This window comes from Perca fluviatilis, chromosome 17, assembly GCF_010015445.1.
Source record: "Perca fluviatilis chromosome 17, GENO_Pfluv_1.0, whole genome shotgun sequence".
Classification (NCBI taxonomy): Eukaryota; Metazoa; Chordata; class Actinopteri; order Perciformes; family Percidae; genus Perca; species Perca fluviatilis.
The window spans coordinates 23,651,188-23,670,208 of NC_053128.1; the positions used below are offsets into that span (position 1 = coordinate 23,651,188).

The 19,021-nt window shown below is 41.4% G+C and overlaps 2 protein-coding genes across 9 annotated transcripts in view; one reads left to right on the forward strand and one right to left on the reverse strand.

Moving 5' to 3' along the window:
* Positions 1 to 535: 535 nt before the first annotated feature.
* rnf165a (ring finger protein 165a) lies at positions 536 to 11,018 on the forward strand. Of its 5 annotated transcripts, none has more exons than XM_039780046.1 (10): positions 540 to 725; positions 1,823 to 3,215; positions 3,343 to 3,427; positions 6,835 to 7,135; positions 7,225 to 7,356; positions 7,497 to 7,626; positions 7,914 to 8,018; positions 8,343 to 8,438; positions 9,870 to 9,970; positions 10,825 to 11,018. In XM_039780046.1, exons 3-10 carry the CDS (start codon positions 3,406 to 3,408, stop codon positions 10,940 to 10,942), a joined length of 1,005 nt encoding a protein of 334 aa, XP_039635980.1. In that variant the 5' UTR covers positions 540 to 725; positions 1,823 to 3,215; positions 3,343 to 3,405; the 3' UTR covers positions 10,943 to 11,018. The 5 variants fall into 5 exon arrangements, with proteins under 5 accessions (XP_039635978.1, XP_039635977.1, XP_039635980.1 ...); XM_039780047.1 differs by having other exon boundaries at positions 1,823 to 2,957; XM_039780045.1 differs by having other exon boundaries at positions 1,823 to 3,427.
* A 6,054-nt stretch (positions 11,019 to 17,072) lies between these two features.
* Positions 17,073 to 19,021, reverse strand: part of LOC120546042 (lipoxygenase homology domain-containing protein 1-like) — a 34,636-nt gene continuing 32,687 nt past the window's right edge. For all 4 annotated transcript variants that reach the window (XM_039780797.1, XM_039780793.1, XM_039780794.1 and 1 more), the window contains 3 exons: positions 18,449 to 18,578; positions 18,019 to 18,174; positions 17,073 to 17,898 (listed from right to left, as the gene is read on the reverse strand). In XM_039780797.1, coding sequence (XP_039636731.1) covers positions 17,418 to 17,898; positions 18,019 to 18,174; positions 18,449 to 18,578 — 767 coding nt within the window. In that variant the 3' untranslated portion in view covers positions 17,073 to 17,417. The remainder of the gene's footprint in view (positions 17,899 to 18,018; positions 18,175 to 18,448; positions 18,579 to 19,021) is intronic.

The following is a 19,021-nucleotide window of genomic DNA, read 5'->3' on the forward strand; positions in this document are numbered from 1 at the left end:
AGGTTATTGGGTAATATTTAAATTGCATTTGAATTCATTTAAAAAAAAGCAGGCCCCTATTTCTGATGTATACATGCCAATGCTAAATATGAGATTGGTGAACTCATGTAAATCCCAATGGTCAAACATGAACAGGTCTTATCAGCCACAATGATTGAAAACACCTGTGGGGCCTTTAATCTTAAAAAGTACATCAATTACAATTTAGTACAAAGTACAATTTCCATTTTAATATTTTTGAAAAGCATTTCAGTGATATCCATCTCAAATTCTAAATAAACAATATATATGTGGCTCACTGGACTGACATTTAACCAGATGTCTATTTGAGGGTCTCCCACTGCCATTACCAAGTTCCTTATCTGGGCTGGTGGGTTCAGTAAAAGATGCTCTATAACCGTCTCTGGTAATAGAGAATATTTGGTTCAGTCATGGAGGGGCGGGTTGTCCAAAACACAGACATCCCCGCCCCTTTGCTCATCCCATTGGTGCTGTAGGTGCCAAAGCCGGTGGGTCCTTATTGGAGGGGTCCAGTGATTGGTTGATCGGGTCTGTGTGTGCTTGCAGCGCAGCCTTTCCGTTTGAATGTGCTGGGGACTGGAGGGGATCATTTCCATGGACCATCTGTCTCACTGGCTACCCACACAACAAAGAAGGACCCAGGATGGTGTTAGTACATGTTGGATATCTGGTTCTCCCCGTCTTCGGCTCAGTTAGAAATAGAGGTATGACTAGCCCTATATATTTTCTTATCCTAACCCTAACAAATGTCTCGGCTTTTCCTTCTTTTAAATGTCCTCAAATGATGTAAACAGAGCTGACACCTGCTAGCAAAAACGCAAGCCAACATAATAGCGACAGTCGAGCGTAGACAACATTAGCTGTCTTGCTAACCGTAGCGTCACGTGAAATTAGCCGTTAAAGACCGTTAAATCGTGGTTAGTCTGACTGAAGACATTTTTAATCTTATATAAAAGCCATGGCCGTTTGTTTTTATGATATTTCAAGGCCTGTTAACCGCATCAAATGACTGCAGCTGTCAAATGGCAGCCCCTCTTTTCTTTTATCCTCAGCTGTGCTAGCGCGGTCTGGTTTATATTTTACTGCGCGGTGTTTACGTGCGTTTGCAGCGTTTTTTGTGCAGTCACCGCTAAGCTACCGTCCGTTACTGAAAAATACCAGAGGCTTCATACAGCCACATATACTAGCTCAGCTTCAGCTAATAATATCCACCGCTCTGTGTGGATTTGTCATTAATTTGGCCCAAGCAAGTATCTGAATCGAGGCTGACAACTGATAACATGACAAGGGATGTTTGTCCCTTTGTGTGCAACTGGCATGGGGTCTGTTGATTTCCTGCGCTCATTTTACCCTGAGTTAGTTACGATAAGGGTTCTGCTCTGCCATTAAAGACTGGTAACGTTAGAGTAATGGCCGTAGCTCAGATAAGAGGCTATGACTGGCTAATTTAAATGGTACAAAATGGTCATTTTCACTTAAACCTCAAAACTGTTTGTCCGATGGAAAGCGTCAAATTAAACATGCAAATTAAGATGAAAGTGCAGTGAAAATCTGAACAGCATAAATATGAATAACCACACTCGCTGAATTGGGCATAATAACTATAATCATCATCCATTGCAGTATAGGCTATCTGTGCTGATTATGTAGTAGTAATAATAATAATAATAATAATAATAATAATAATGATAATAATAATAATAATAGTGGTAATACTTTGACGTGCATTGTTAAAACTACATGCAGTAGCACCAATGATTTCATTGTGCTTTTATTTGTGTTCTTTTTTCCTGTTCCATAGTATCGAGGCTGGCTCTACATTCCGCATTTCTCAGACCTTTGTCCCCCTCCATTGTGTAGCTAACGATCATCTGCTGCTGTCTGCCGTAGCCTCTGCCTGTTCTCTGCATCTAGCTGTATTGTGAACCCCTTCTTCCTCATTTCCTCTTTCCATCTGAAGACGACATTGGCATTAAACCGAGTTCTCACTCATACCGTATCCTTCTGTGTAACAGACTAAAGAATAACACCTTCTGTAGAAAACAGTTTGTCTTTATTTAAACTGTCATGTTGCTCTTCAGTGAATAACCCATTGTAGCATTAGACTTTACTACAAACTGTCATTGTGATTCTCCCATTCAGTGTGGATAGACTACATTTTGCTGTAAATTTCTGTAAAGTGGATACATTTTGATCCTCCCCGATTCGATTACAGCCAGGCTTGATCGAACTCTTTCAATTTTGTCTCCATCCCCTATTTGCAAAGGTGCATTGTACCAGCTTTTGTAATCATTAAAGCACTTGTACGATCACCTTCTCTAAATAATTTTGACCAATAATCCTTGGTTTTCCTAACATTCACCAATTAACCAATACCTGTAGTACTAAAACCACAGTGATTTGTGTGATGCCATTTTCACCTTTGATGGTCCACTGCACCTGTCCAAACGGCTGGTCATAATCCTATCCATGTGTGAAAGCCTTTGTTCCTGCTAGATGAATTGATTTAGTGAGTCACAGTAAATTGGCAAGACTCGGCTCTAACTCATCTTGCCATTTGAGAATCCCTGCTATCATGCACAGCCCCCCCCCCCCTCTTAAGTCTTCCCTCAGACACCTCCAGAATGCTATCCATTTTACAGGGATGTTTATATCCTGCACTGCTGTAGAACTCCTTTTAGAATGAAAATGTCTTTTATTCTTTGGTTGTGGTTTTCTACCTTATGTTCTTGTATTAGATCCTAATGCATGGTCATTTTACACTTTTGTTTTTTTCACATTGAACAGCAGATTCCAATGTAAACGTTGTGTAGAGATGTCCCTGCTATACTGAAATGTGCTGTAAGCATACACATCTACTCATTGGATGCTGCTTCTGTTCTGTTAACCCTACAGAGAGCATGGTCGGGCCTTGCCTTTTGGTCTTTATTTGCATGGTATTATTATGATTATATATGATATACTACTCTTATTATTACTATTATCACACAGTGCCGCACATACTAATATTTTCCAATAAAGACTGTAGTTTTCTTTCTAACCTTCAGTGTGCTTTTTGCTGATTTCCATGTGTTCCTCCCCTCCTCCCTTCACACTGTGCTGTCACTGAGACGGTCCCCTCACTCTTTATGTGCTCTCATTTCTCAGCTGTCTTTGACAGAGTTTATTCAAGTTGCTGCTCTGCTTACTTTAGAGTAGGGGCACCCAATTTTTCTATCCATTAAAACAAAAAAGCATGTTGTACTGAAAAACATCGGCATTGACTTTTAACGTTACACGCTGTCATTCCCTCCTACTCCGAACAAACGAAACAAAACACAGCCTCCCTCACATCCACTCATTGGTGTTCATTGACGAGTTAACATTGGAACAACTTTGGGCGATATGGATCAAATCTTCTGTTTGGGTATATATCATTTTGTATTTTGATGTCAATATATATTGTTAGTCAGTTTTCTGTAAAAATCAACAACTACAGCGTATGTTTTTGGCTAATCCAGCAAAATCCATGCACAAATCATATCAAAATCCAATATTGATTTGCAGCACTGCCTAAACTGGCCTAATACGCTCCAAAGATATTTAACTGTTGTACATCACGGTATAACGTAATGGCAAATTAATCGTCTTATCATGGTATATATTGTGTTATCGCCCAACTCTAACTCGAGGTATTTTATTTTAACACAAAGGACCTTTTCAAGTCTCTCCCCATTACATATTAAACACTGGATAACATTCTTCTGTAGGTTGTGTTAATAAAGGAATAGGTCAACATTTTAGGAAATCCTCTTTCTGGCGGAGAGTTAAATGATGTACAATAAACATAAAGCTCGGCCATCAGCCTGTTAGCTAAGCAAAGAGACTGAAAACAGGATTCTGTCTCAAGGTAACAAAGACCACTTACCAGCACCTGTAAAGTGTAAAAATGTCAATTTGCAGTTGTACAGGGGGTATGTGCCAGACTTTTTCTTGGCTTTAAAATAGTCACCAAGAAATAGTCTGGCACATAACCACTCATTATTTTGTATGGATTAAACAAGGGACAGAGAACCTGGCAGATAAGAGTGGTATTGATCTCCTCATATAACTCTCCACCAGAATGTCCAACTATCAATTGAATAAGAGTCTCCAAATGTGTATCATAATGAGAAATCAATTTGGCGCAATCAGCAGGTGGCAGCTATTTCATCTGTAAAGTGTTATATCTTTCTATGTAATGTTGTAAAATATTGGCCTCGTTTATCGAGTCCTTTTCTTGTCAGGGGTAGAACAGACCTTGACACAGAATAAAGCACTTCGCTTCTCAGTTTTAAAAATAAATTCCAGTTATCCATTTGTGCTGTTGTAGCTTGTGATAATAGCACAGGAGCAGATAAGGCTTTTGATTATTTATTGCAGGAAGTCCGTAATATTAAATTAAAGCTTTTTTGTTAATGAATAATAATATACTTACTATTTTCTTTTAATGTGCCTTGGTTAAAGAGCGTTGCTCGCATTTTAAACAATGCAGTAACAAGCCTTTTGTTTCTGTGATAACTTTAGAAGTGGGTAGATTGGTCACAACATTCAGCACAGGCTCTGGTGTCTTTTATTTTAAGTATTATTGAGCTGCACATTTTAAATGTAAACTCAGTGATTTAATTTTTAAAGTCTGGGACTTTTTGCTGTCACATTACAGCCACTTGAGCCTTGCATCTGTTCACAGCGTCTGAAATAGTCAAGTTATTTATGTGCGGACCCAAGGTGTGTCTGAGGCACAGCCATGTGTGCTCTGCAACTTTCTCCTCCGACTACAGCAACAGACTTTTAAATAACTCAACAGCTGTAATGCATAAGTTATTTCACAGTAGTAGCACTGGTACAGACCACATTAAAATCAGATGCTTTGTCTTCCACCTTGTCCTTGTTTGCCCAATGTTAAGCATCAAGGTCAGTAAGTGGTTTGCAAGCATGTGCCATGTACAGCCATTTGTATGCAGATTTTCTGTCCAGCTGTGCAGCTTTCAAGCTGATTTCACTCATTAGTCCCTCACTCTGATTATGAGTGTGCCAACCAGTGACATCAGCTGGTGATGGGTTTTCAATGAAAAACTGCATACACAAGGCACATGATGGAAGACCACCGCACAAGGCAGAAGACAGGATTACGTTAGAGGGGAGGTGCGATTGTAAAGCTGCAGTGATGGAAGCAGGAGGGGTGAGGGAGAGAGAGAGAGAGAGAGACAGGTTTGATGTCAGACTGCTGCAGTCGCGGCTGGGCAGGGCTTACAGGCTGTCACTCACGCAGGGACACCATGCCGCAGCCACACCGTGGGGGAGGGGCTGCCTGTGCAGCAGCTCAGGGGTGAGCAGAGGTGGATGGGAGCGTATAAGTGTGTGTGCTGTACGTGTGCGTTGATGGGTGGGGGTCTGTTCTGCACCAATCAGGCATTTTATGTCTGTAAGTCGAAGCAGAGACGGAACAATAACAACATCAGGGCTGTTGCTGGCAGCACTGCAATATGTCAAATATTAATGTCAGTGGTTCATACTGCGAAAGAGCCCAGAGACAAATCATTTGATATTTACTTTAAGCTTTGCTTGGACTCCATTCTTAACCGGGTCACAGGCTGTATTCAAAAGTGATGTACTGCCAATCCAAACCAGTAGTCTGCCATTTCTGCTCTACTTCCTCAGCCAAATGTTGTTTTCAGTTTGCTCATGGCTCTCAAGGTTCACTGGCTTCCCATGTCCCAAGGCTATATGCAACGAGAAGCAGCCATGCAAATATGTCATGTAAGCAATAATTAAAAGGAATTGTTTGACATTTTGGGAAATGTGCTATGAAATATGCTAAGATGAGAAGTTTGATACCAGTCTCAAATAAATTCCCCAAATATTGTACTATTCCTTTAAATATATATAGGTAAATGCACACGTATTTAAGGGATATTACTGTTTAACAAGTCTGGCTTAAATGTGCCTGACTTTGCTTGAAACAGCTGACACAACAGTAGATGAGACAATTATTTTCTTCCAACCAACACAACACTTCATTATACACAGTGCACAGTCCACCCTCCAGACCTGTTTGTACACACCTCATCCTCCTTTCAGCCCTCCTCTCTCTGAGCTTGGAGTAATTTGTATTGATTGTTTTGTGCAACTTGATACCGAGGTGATTCAGTGGGACTACCACACAATCTCGTGTCTCCTCCACCTCCTGATAGGAAGGGTGGGGGAAGGTAGAAATGGAGCCTGATAATGTTTTGAGCCTGCCTCAGTTGCTATGCAGGGCTTAATTAGAAATCCACAGTTGAATATTTGTTCCTTTAAACCGCAAACGTAATACAGACCCTGAATCTATTAAATTGACTAGCAGTGGACCAAAGACAACCCTCAGTGCCTTCGATCTTCTTGGAAACACAGCAGGCTGTTAGTGAAGAGCCATCCTTCATGCTAGCTGCACTATGGCAAGTGGAGAGGCAGGCCATTGGGTGCAATCTGTGTGTGGGTTTAGATGGTGCTCCACAGGGGGTCTTATGTCCTCCATCTGCTGTCGTGTGTGTGTGTGTGTGTGTGTGTGTGTGTGTGTGTGTGTGTGTGTGTGTGTGTGTGTGTGTGTGTGTGTGTGTGTGTGTGTGTGTGTGTGTGTGTGTGTGTGTGTGTGTGTGTGTGTGTGAGCCAGAAAGGACTTGTTTTTGCAATTATATGCGTCAATATGTACTTGTCACCGGTTTGTCTGGGTCTCTCTGTGGTGTCTGTCTGAATGAAAGTGATCCCAGCAGGCCTTTCTGGCTCAATTCTGATCACTTGCATTTACTCCCATAGGAGCACACTTCACCAGGCATCAACACAGCCATGCTACCTCCTGCCGACACTTTCACCTGGGCGCTCCCCAGGTGCCCATCTCAGCAGAGTTCCCTCTAGGACACGCCAGCCAGCCACCTCAGACAGGCCTGGCCACCCACCTGCCCCCGGCACACCACCCACCCCTCACTGCCCTGCCTGCACCCCCTCAGTTCCAGGATGTGCCGGGGCCTCCATTCCTACCTCAGGCCTTACACCAGCAATACCTCATCCAGCAGCAGCTTCTTGAAGCGCAGCACCGCAGGATTCTCCCACACTCAAGGTAGAATCACTACCTGCATGCAAATACAGTTTCCCACACAAACAGAAAACCACATCAGACATTTTGATCTTATCTTTATCTCATTGCAGAAGAACCCAGGAGCGTATTCCCCTGAACCCTCACCGACTGCGCTCAGGCTATGAGTACTCCCCTGCCCTCCATGTTCCCCAGCCAATGACACAGCAGCAGCAGCAGCGGTACCTGGCCGAAGGCACAGACTGGTGAGTCGCTGTTGGAGATTAACGAGAGTCCTGTAGAGTCGAGAAATGATCCCGCCCTCTCATCCCTGAACCCATCTGTCTGTCACATTGCCTAGCATGGGTGATGATGTTGATTTAGTCGCCTGTCTGTCTGCCTGCAGGGATCTCAGTGTTGATGCCGGCCTCCCTCACCACCAGTACCAGCTCCAGCAGCTTCCGCAGCACTATCAGCATTACCTGGCCTCCCCTCGAATGCACCACTTCCCCAGGAACACATCCTCTGCACAAGTGGTATGTTGGTCAGCCCCCTATCTTTCAACGTGAATTTTGTTATCATAATAATTGTTTCATTTGTCCTGAATTCCAAAGATATCTTGACCTATACGTTAAAGTTTTTCGCCGTTGATTTGATGCACTTCTGCCAACTGTGTTCTGCTTTTGCTGTTTTGGGGTTTGTGTCACCTTCGGTTTTCTTAAAAACTAGTCTTTTATTTCTAACAATGCACCGAAACAGTAGAGAAAAACTCTGTTTCACTTCCATCATGTTGCGGTTATATGATAGAGTTCTCTTTTGTTAGGTTGTGCATGAAATCAGAAACTACCCATACCCCCAGCTCCACCTGTTGGCACTGCAAAGTCTGAATCCTTCAAGGCACGCCACCGCTGTGCGAGAAAGTTATGAGGTAAATCTATCTCTTTATAAATTTCATGCACTTTCCACCCGTGCATTTATCAAAGCCGTGTTCAATTTGTATAATTTAGGTTTGTGCTTGTGCTTTTGTTCATGACCGTCTTCAGCAGTTGTCATGGAATTGTATTTGTTGCAGAAGAGTGCACCTTAGGGACTTTGAGGAAATTTGAGCTTCAAGTTAATTCTTGACCTTGAAAACATCAGTTTTACAAAACAATCTCACTTCGAGCTCCATTTAGTAGCTGTTCTATTATTAGTATTATTATATTATATTCTACTTTATACTATTCTCAACTGGCTACCAACTTTTCCTCAGGAGCTGTTGCAGTTGGAAGACCGGCTGGGGAGTGTCAGCAGAGGAGCTGTTCAGACAACCATAGAGAGATTCACCTTTCCACACAAATACAAGAAGGTAAGGCAGATAACCAGATGTTCATAACCAGTGGTGGTCCTTGTGTTTTTCACCTGGGCCTTCAGTACTATCCTACAGCAATTAAAACACCTTTGAATAACCTCAGGATGACACTAGGCCATTATCGTGTGGAATAAAGTGATTTACCACAAGGCTCAGCACCTAGAGTTTCAACACACTATAGCAGAGACATGAATACACGGGGACTACACAGTCCAAATTAATGTTATTACCAAAGAAACAAAAACAAACCCCACAACAACCGGTCACATTTACTCATACGACGACAACAAACACACACAAAACACAATTAGGAATCAACAGGCTTCCCCACAAATTCCAGCCAAGCTGCCGGGCTCAACAAACACGCCACCACGCACACACAGAGGCACGGCGGCCACTGGCACTGCTCAAACCTTGAACACCAGCAGCAACAATCTAAAGCAAGCAGTAATAGCTAGTAAACTCATTTGACTAAAATGCAGGAAAAAAAAATCCATTAAACTTACCAAAACTGCTCATCATTTGAAGAAAAAGTGCATCTTCCTTTCCCTTATTAACTTTACATCTAAAACTCTAAACGAACTTGAACTAACATGACCTATGAGCATTACTGATAACAGTTATGTGATGCTAGCTAGTTTTGCTTCAGTTGGCTAACTGGTATGGAAATTGGAAAATGCAGACGTGGGTGGCAAGGTTAGCTAGGAGGTTGTCAAATAATACGCCCAACAGGGCAAACTCGAAATTTGATTGGCTAAAGAATATGACAATAGACAACATCGCCCTATTTGCTTGAAGAGCAGACGGATTCACTCGGAATTCTGAAGGCCTCAGCAGATTTTTCAACCAGAGACAGCAAAGGGGGGAATCTGATTGGATAAAAGCTCTGATTTATGAGCTGCACAGGAAGCAGCACAACCGAGGGAGAGAATAGGAGAATAGCAATGAAATTACGGTAATAGACGCGTAGGAACCTGGTGGGAACGGACTTTGTAAACTACATATGAGATAAATAAATTATATATATATATATATATATATATATATATATATATATATATGTATATGTATATGTGTATATATATGTATGTGTATATATATATGTATATATATATGTGTGTGTGTGTGTATGTGTGTGTGTGTGTATATATGTATATATGTATATATATATGTGTGTGTGTGTGTATGTGTGTGTGTGTGTATATATGTATATATATGTGTGTATATATGTATATATAAATAATTATAAAAAATATATAGTTTTCTGATTCCGACAATCTCTTGGCCAGCAGAGAAGGCCTTGCTGGCCCTAAAGGCCCACCTCTGTTCATAACACACAGAGACTTACACTATTGAACATATTCACAGTTTTTATATTCCCTTTTCTGACCCTACCTTTTGTCTCTATGTAATCTGACCTGCTAACAGAGAAAGCCCCTGCAGCTGAAGATTGGGGAGGAGGAGGAAACAGATGTGGATGAGAAGTGTACCATCTGTTTGTCCATGCTGGAGGACGGAGAGGACGTCAGGTCAGAAATGCTTCACAGCCCCAGACATTTGTTTCCATTAAAACATCACTTTTTCAAAAAGGATTTTAAAAAGCTTTAAAAAAAAAACAATTTGGGAAATACACTTGCTTGCTAGCAAGTGAGATGAGAAGATTGATAGCAGTCATAGACAGACATGAGAGTGGTATCGATCTTCTCATCTAATGCGCCGCCTTAAGCAAATAGACATATTTTCCAAAATCAAACTATTCCTTTAAATAAATTAACATAATTTATAGATGCACATGCATATAAGGGATTGTGGGATTTTTGTAAAATTTTACAGACATTCATTTCATGTCATCATTTGTAAATTAGATCTGGACTCAGTGAACCATTTGCTGCTAAATAAATGTGTAAGCAAATGGTAAATATATCACACACCATTAACTGCAGCCAAATCCTCCCTCTTGCTTACATTAGACATACAGGGTCACAAGCTAACCAGCTGCTGGCTCTAGCTTCCTATTTAATGGACAGATATGAAAGTGGTATTGATTTTCTCATTTAACTCTGCCAAAAAGTTGAAACTATTTCTTTAAGCAGTGATATTAGCATGTGCACCCGCAAATGCATTTCAAACCAAGTTGATGTGTAAAGTTCAGGGGGTAGGAACTGTGTCCTGTGATAAGGAAAGAGGGTTAGTTTACAGCATGTGGAGTCTCAGCTGTCTGAGAGGCATGTAGGATTGATGACTCAACAGAAGTCATCTCTACGTGCCTGAATGAGCTAAATTAACCCCCTGCTAGTTTCAGAAGTTATTTTCAAGCACATAACTGTATTGCACTGGAAGAGTCAATGTGAATTAACATTGATCCCGTCTCTCTGTCCTCCAGGAGATTGCCCTGCATGCACCTCTTCCACCAGGGCTGTGTAGACCAATGGCTGGCCACCAGCAGGAAGTGTCCGATCTGTCGAGTTGACATCGAAACACAGCTGAACCCTGACAGCTGATGAGATTTAAACCCCCCTCCTTGTCAATCACCCTCGTCTGGTGTGGTTTCTGCTTTCTTCCATCCCGGCTTGCCGGCTCCCCGTTGGGTGCTTTGCCAAATGTCTCCAGACTTCATGTGACATCATCACCCTTCTGACTCACGCTTTATTGAGCCAAGCCAGGATAACTAACTGCACGAGAGGCCGCAAAGGACTCTCTTTATATAGAAGCACATCCCTCTGGAGGCAAAAGACACGCAGACACACACACACACACACACACACACACACACACACTCATGTACACAGGGTTTACTTGTAGCTTGCTGGTCGTAAGTGGGGTGTTGTTGCTGTTGTGGTGTTGTACTGTAGGTAGCCCCGGGCTGTGTAGCATGTCCTCAAAGCCATGACTTAAAGTCCTGAGAGTGGAAAACACATAACCCCACACTGAGCTGGCTACTTTCTCTCTTTTTCTCTATCTCTCTCTTTCTACATATATCTCTCTTTCAAACACACTTCAATCAAAATGAATATTCTGCCACACAAGAAAGCTTAACAAATGCTCTGATGCCATGTTTACCTAAAGATCATTTGTGGTCGTAGTAGAGTAGCAGTAACCAACAAGTGATATCTGGCTGTCGCCTTCTTGGGGGACACGCACCAGCTAGCTGAGTGTTTTAATTCTATCATGCAGCTTTGACATTTTTGCAATACAGTTGTACATTTACCTTGGGTTGGTGTCGTGTGAGTAGGTCTCTTTTACTGCTGTGGAAAACCGAGCCCAGTGATCGAGTCGTTAAGTGTTTTGAAAATTTTAAATATAGGTAGAAAGTGTTTTTACCAAAATGCATTTTGTCACGGTATAGCTTGAACCTGACGCGCAGGTGTGTGTAAGTGTGCTCTGCTCTGTGTGACTTAAAGAATATGTCTAAAAACGTGTGGATGTTCAAAGAGTGTGAATGTGAGTCTGTTTTTAAGGGTTCGACGCAACACCTCGACGTTAACTCACTGTAGGTTAATAGCATGGCCACTGGAGTGCTTATACAACACAAAGCCAAAAAAAAAAAAAAGGGATGGAAAAAGGAAAATATTAGGCACTGCAGAGCAAGGTGGGAGGAAGATTTAGCTGCCCTTGTACCTGTATCTTCCACCAGTGGCAGAACAGTATGTACTAAAATGCATGTTTCATCTTTGACTTGGGCTGTTAGCTTTGGTAGCGTTTCTTCAATTTAAAAAGGTACAGAGATGGCTTTGCATGACTTAGTTAATCTGAGCTGTGACTATCTTCTCAACACTAACAAACAAAACATAAAAACAGTGTCAGCGGCTGCTCCCCTGACTTGTAGCGTGTGTTCATCCTGTCCCCCTTTGGTGGCAACGATGGGATCCTCTTTTTGATGTTTACCTTATTGCCTAAAGAACAAGCACATGTGACAATAGTTATAGCAACAAAAGTTTTTTTTCTTGGTATTGCATTTGCGTTGGTTTATATTTAGGTATAGATTCATGCAGTGTTTCAGCGGAGAGAGGAGCTTGCGTATTGATCTTGTGTTATTTGTGTGACAGACCTCCCCTCGTGGTTGCTATGCTGGTTGCTATGCTGTATTGCTAGAACATGTAGAACGTGGTGCGACGGAGGCAGCCTCCCTCTCGCAGTGCACACAGACACCAGACTACATTCAGGCTGTTAATACTTGGTCTGACCAGTTTTTTACCCTTTGTGTCAGCCTGCCGTTTCAGTTCTACAGGATGCCTTTAGGACCCTCACTGTCCTATGCACTGTGATAGTAAAGGTTAAACCCAGAGACTCTTTTAGCCTCGTGGGTTAAGGATCAATTAACTCAGATTACTCCCTGTCTTGTGCACTGCCAGTGTCGACACTGCCTCCTCCTGTAGTGGAGTCATCTGTGATGAAGTTTTCATAGTTTACCCAGGGTGTTGTCAGTTGAGATGCCTTAAGTATTTAACAATCATAATTTATTACTAACTGTAGATATTGTGGGTATTTAATTTTATATAGTTTTTTTGTGGGGGGCTGAATCATAATTTATTTATTTAGAAATAACACAAAAATGCTATGAAAAAAACTATTACCTCATTTTTGCATTGTTTTGGGAATGCTTTGCATGCAGTTGTACTTTTTGGAACACTAAAGAAGAAGAAAAAAGATCCCTGCTGTTTGATCTCTACAAGCTGGCTGTGTGATGTTTACTGTCAAAGGCTGAGCTACTGAGCCCGCTCTCCATCTATCTCTCTCTCTCTCTCTCTCTGTCTCTGTCTCTCTCTGTCTCTCTCTCTCATGTGGTGCTGTGGATCTCGGTTACATTCCATTCAATGCAATTTCTCTGATCCCCCATGCTGTGATGTAGTGGACAAACTGCAATCAAGTGATTTTCTTTTTGTTTTGCACTTGTTTAAATATGGGAACCCTCTCACTGGCAAAAAAAAAAAAAAAGTTAGTTTAGATAATTTAATATTATCACTAAGAACTCTAGCTTTTATTTTTTATGCTCTGCTTCTCACAATGCACTATGGGTCTTAATAACGATCATCTGTGAAGCATGTTACTTCGCTTTAACTCTTTGTATCTAGCTTTGAATTTTCATCTCTCTGGTGTTTCTCTTCAGTTTGTAGACTTAAGCATAACAAGTGCCTCGCTTTATGTATTAGGAGATATTTCCATATTACTGAAACCATTAATAACAATCAATCCATGAAGCCACCATGCCTTATTGGTTGTATAATTAACTAAAAGAGTGAGTTGTGAAGGAGCTAAGACAACATTTGACAGGTGTCTACAAAAGCCATTATCCTCAAAATTGAAGTCAAACTGTCCAAACTAGCTGTTGGTTTGTAGAACTGGAGCGTTACATTTTGTGGAAATAGTTCTAACTATAAAGAGGCATGTTTCAGTGTGGGCTTTACAAATACTTCAGTAATCCTTCTTTAATTCTGTTTCTCTTTGACTCTTCACTTGTTTTTATTTTTTTATTTTACCGTCCATCTCTACTCTCAGAATCTATCCTGTTTCCTTTCAGTCTAAAAGGAAGGCAAGGATTTAAAAGCACAACCTTTTCTAAAAATGCATGTTTTCTCAGGTTTCAATATAGTCTCAATGGTTTAATAGTATATGGTGAAAATATATACAAAGAATATAACAGAAAAAAATTATAAATTTTGTTGCTGTTTGAAATTGAAAAACAAAACTGAAGAGAAAATAACCCAAACAGTGCCAGTGAAAGGGCTGCCGCCATTCTTGTATGAAACTCTGCTGTTTAGCTGTGACTGCGCAATGTTTTTCAATATAGGATATTTTATCTGAAAATAGAACTATTTATCATTAATATTAAAGCAATAGCGCATTAATGGTGATGAGTGTGTTGATGAAGAAATGGATGAGCATATTATGGGTAAATGTTAGATTCACATGTGGTGGAATTTTGTACTTTATTTATTATTACTACTAATAATAATGATAATGATTTCAAAAGTTGCATTGCTAAACCCAAACTGTTCTGTTTTTTAATTTTATTTCATGGCTTGTATATTATCCTTTTGTATGTGCTCTTTTTGTAATAAATTGGATAAAATGGACAGGTACTTGTTTTTATGTCTTATATTCTGGTATGATATGGTCTCACCTTTCCCCCACAAATACTAATACATTTGAGAAGCTATTACGTAAAAATCTGAAAATAGTAAAATAAAAAATAAAAACTGCCATCTTTTTACTTTACTTTTACATCAGGTGGAAATATTGACATGTATTGAGCATCAATTTATACACGTTCCTAAAATCCAGCTTAATTTATTGGTAACTAGACTTTAAAGCAGCAATACTTGTTGTTTTTTTTGTCCCTTGGGAGCAGCAGAACAAGCTGTAAACCAAAAATAATAATATAGTATCTCCTTATAAATTTGAATTAGCAAACAGTTCCCTTTTTACACACCCATCAGACACAGAGCACCATTGGCATTCATTTGGAGTTGAATACTAATTCCATTTCGTTCTGTTTTGGTCTGTTTTAAAGGACCAGTGTGTAACGTGTTTAGTTCAAAATCTGTGTTGCCCATTCACAAACTTTTTTTCATGAATATTTACCAAAACCATCAATTCCAAGTATTCCTATTGGCTTGACATTTTACATTTGCATTCGCATGAACTGGGGTAGACGCTCCATATTCATGCGCCATCTTGAAATACGTTAGCCGGTAAGGGACATACAGAACATAGTGCTCCGCCTTTCGTGTTTTCGCTATCACATGATAAACTCACAGGTGCTGCTAACGCTGCTAATGGGTATCGTAGCTTCCCGGCCCCGGCAAGTTTGAAGAAGTAAACATGGAGGACCACACGTATTCAAAATCCAAATTTCGGGAACAGGAGTCTTCTTCTTCGCCCAGAAAAAGGATATTGAAAAGAGCAAGAGACCGGCTTTTTGAAGCGTGAAGGCTACCGTAGCTGTAATACGTACTTTGAACTGCGTGGTGCGAGAGAGTTATGATCTCAATACTAGATGAGAGAAATTCCTACACATTGGACCTTTAAAGGTCCTATGACATGCTGCTTTTTTGATGATTTTATATAGGCTTTAGTGATCCCCTAATACTGTATCTGAAGTCTCTTTCCCGAAATTCAGCCTTGGTGCAGAATCACAGCCACTAGAGACAGTCCCACAATGAGCTTTCCTTACTGTACGTACACACTGCCGCCGACTTGAGCTTCTAAAGATACCGGAAGTCATTCATTTTCAATGGAAGCTGGCTTCTCTCAGCTGCAAGGAGCGTCAAATCTGTTGGCGTCGCGTTTTGAGCGTCCAGAGCGTCAATCAGAAAGTTGAACTTTGGTCAATTTTATGGTAATGAGCTATGACGCGGTTCAGCGGCAAGCAGCGGCAAATGCCAGCAACCAATCGGAATATAATCGTCCTTCGCACTGGCTGATCCCAGAGAAACATACGATGTAAACTTTTTTTCCTACCAAAACATTAGTTCCGTGAAAATGGAGGAAAAGCTCATAATTGCCGTTTCTGGGTTCCCCTATCATTTATGATATGACATTGTTTGCGTATAGTGACCAGTAAACGTTACCTGCCATCACATGGTCTCTAAACAGTCCGCTCACGGTGAAGTCCTGCACGGATCAACAGCTGCCGGCTGCTCGCTCTGCCTGCCTTCTGCTGAAGTTCAGCCGCTAACGAGCGAGCTAACTGCTAACAGACACCGCTGCGACCAACAAACAATACAAATTCTGTCCTTATATATGTAATTTATAAAAGGTTTCTAGTGTCAGTGTGTTGGCCGTGCAGTGGCTGCTTGTGCTTTGTCTTCAATTGTGTGTTAAAGTATCTTCTATCTATCTATCTATTGAACATGATCGAAGAATGCTGCCACGTCAGAGCGGCCAAAGCGTCAAACAGCTTCCCCGTACTTTTTGACAAGCGTCCTTGACAGGGCGGCCAGAGCTTCTTTGCAGCTCAAGTCGGTGGTGGTGTGTACATACAGTTAGTATGTGCCATTTCTGTGTCTGTAGCTATTGAGGAGGAGAGGGGGGGATCAAGGTGGAGAGTGGGGGTGTGACCTTGACCAACTGCCACTTTGCTCGTTTGAAAGCCATCATGTCTCTCTCTCATGGGTGGGCCAAATTCTCTGGGCGGGCAAAGCAGAGAAAGGGGAGGTAACCTTGCTCCTTATGACCTCATAAGGAGCAGATTCCAGATCAGCCCATCTGAGCTTTCATTTTCTCAAAGGCAGAGCAGGATACCCAGGGCTCGGTTTACACCTATCACCATTTCTAGCCACTGGGGGACCATAGGCAGGCTGGGGGAACTCATATTAATGTTAAAAAACCTCATAAAGCGAAACGGTCATGCCATGGGACCTTTAAGTAAAATATCTGGTTCTACAGTTGCTTAATGCTCCACTTTCTTCACCAGCTAGTACCTGCTGTACTGTTGGTTTATCAGAGCTTTTTTTTTCTGAAAACAGCTGTCTGCTGCTGGAAATGGATTGAAAGGAGTGGTGGAAGTTAACCAAAACAGGTAAGATGTGGGCCGTAAAAAACAAAACATTTAGTTAACAGATGCTAAAGCGCTCCGTAGAGCTGCAATAACCTGCAGAGCCAGATGAGTCAAACAGGTTCAAAACAGTATTGAGTATTGCAAAAGAGTTTAATATTTTATAAAACCTAAATTATAACAAAACAACTAAACAAACCATCCCTGACATATGAAACCTAAAAAGAATGGCACATTCAGTTTCCTACCCTAAGAGGGTATTGTCACAATATTTCATTGCAGGCTATATTGCTGTAGTATTAAATATCTAAATATGATATAATAATAAATATAATAAAAAACTGAGAATGTAAAAATCTGCCTCAGTTCCTGAGATATAAAACTTGCCAGAGCAGAATCTCTTTGGTCATTACTTTTAAACATGAGAGGGGATCTCTCTGCAATGGGAGTTTGTATAGATAAATAAATAAATAGTATTTCTAGTATTTTGGGTAGAAGACCCTGGCGATCTGCCCGTCAGCCCTCTTGGTGTCTAGCCACTTCCCACAGAGGAAGATGGTGGTGACACCATTGGCTGTGTTGGTGACTTCCACGCGATCCAGCAGCCAGCCGGGGCTCAGACCAGAGTTGTCGTGCTCCACCCGAACTTTCTGCAGCTCTCCCATGTCCAGCATTTCCAGCAGGAAACGGTCCGTCCGCCCGCGCTCGAAAAGGTTACGAAACTTCTGCCGCAGTTGCCGGCTGCCCGAATCTCCATTGGAGCCGTAGATAGTGATGAAAACATTGGCGTCTGTACCCGCTCCCTTTTCATCACCCGTGATGACAATAATCTCGTACTTGACGGGCACCAGGCTTCGAGCTTTACTGGCGAAGCTCTCGATGGCCTTTGTGCACTCAAAGGTCAAGAACTCATCCCTCTTTGGAGAGAGAGGGACGAGGGCATTGCAACTGAAGATGTACCTGGAGGTGACAGCACAGAGGAGGAACAATGATGTGTTACCAGCAAATGGTATGATGAACAGTAGAACGAATGACTTCTGCGTGGATGTAGATGTCTGAGCAGTAACTGTGATGTCTTACTTGTTTCCCAGTTCCCTTTCAGTGACGGCGACTTCCTGCACATGCCAGTTAACCTCCCCCTTTACTTTCTTTCCATCCTTGGGTGTGTGGCCCAGGCAGATACCAGCGATGTCCCCCAGGTTCTTGGACGAAAACTCAAACCTGTCAACATTGCCCCTAAGAAGAGAGAAAAATAAGCATGTTAGAGAAAGGAGCTGTTCGCTTAAATTAGCCCACGTACTTTAAATTCATGCCACTGCCAATTTGTTCTAGATGGTGTAATGTCATCATCTTGGATTGCAGCGTTGGTCTGAGCTCAAGTGCTTGGTGCTGGTAGGATTATCATAATAAGTGGAGAGGCCGAATTACAGGGAGAGAAAGCACATTTCTTTAAGCTTTTTCATGTAAACACGTTGCAGCTCATTTAATTAATCTTGCACCAAGTACCTACCGCAAGAACCTCTTCTTCTTTGAGGAGTTCTCCATTACAAATTCTTTGGATCGGCCCTTCCTCCCCTCAAGTACAATCCAGGCATTTTCTTTGGTTTCAGGATCTCCAGTTGTGATGCAGATTTCGTACTCTTTTAGAGAGAAAACATAAAGTAAATGGTGTCAGTTGTCCGCAAACAGAGATGTCCTGCACCGCATCATTTCCACACAGATGCCTAGCACAGAAATATATGGGATAATTTAAAGTTATAATCATTTTTCATGAATTTAAACCCCATTTTGTATTCTATGTATGGTCTGCATTTGTTCTGCAACAGCCATTTAATGTATTTACAATGAGTATTTGTCCTCCCTCTATATAGTAGTTTTCATTGTTATTGACAGAGTCCGCCATTTCCTCAGTGGAAACTATGCAGCATGTAATCCAATTTTGTCTCATTAATACCAGCCCCTTTGTAAGTAACTGCTAATGCAAACAGACCATCCTGCTGTTGCTGATTCACATTAAAAGTGCGTGACTCTTACTGTGAAGAAGACAGAGGAAACACAATGCATTTGTCACCAAAGGGACTGC

Excerpts from the sequence above, each read along its gene's own strand:
- rnf165a (XM_039780043.1), top strand. The coding sequence starts at position 665 with ATGGTGTTAGTACATGTTGGATATCTGGTTCTCCCCGTCTTCGGCTCA. Across the intron at positions 7,136-7,224 it reads AGGATTCTCCCACACTCAAG|AAGAACCCAGGAGCGTATTC; the intron begins GTAGAATCACTA and ends ATCTCATTGCAG. Across the intron at positions 8,439-9,869 it reads TTCCACACAAATACAAGAAG|AGAAAGCCCCTGCAGCTGAA; the intron begins GTAAGGCAGATA and ends ACCTGCTAACAG.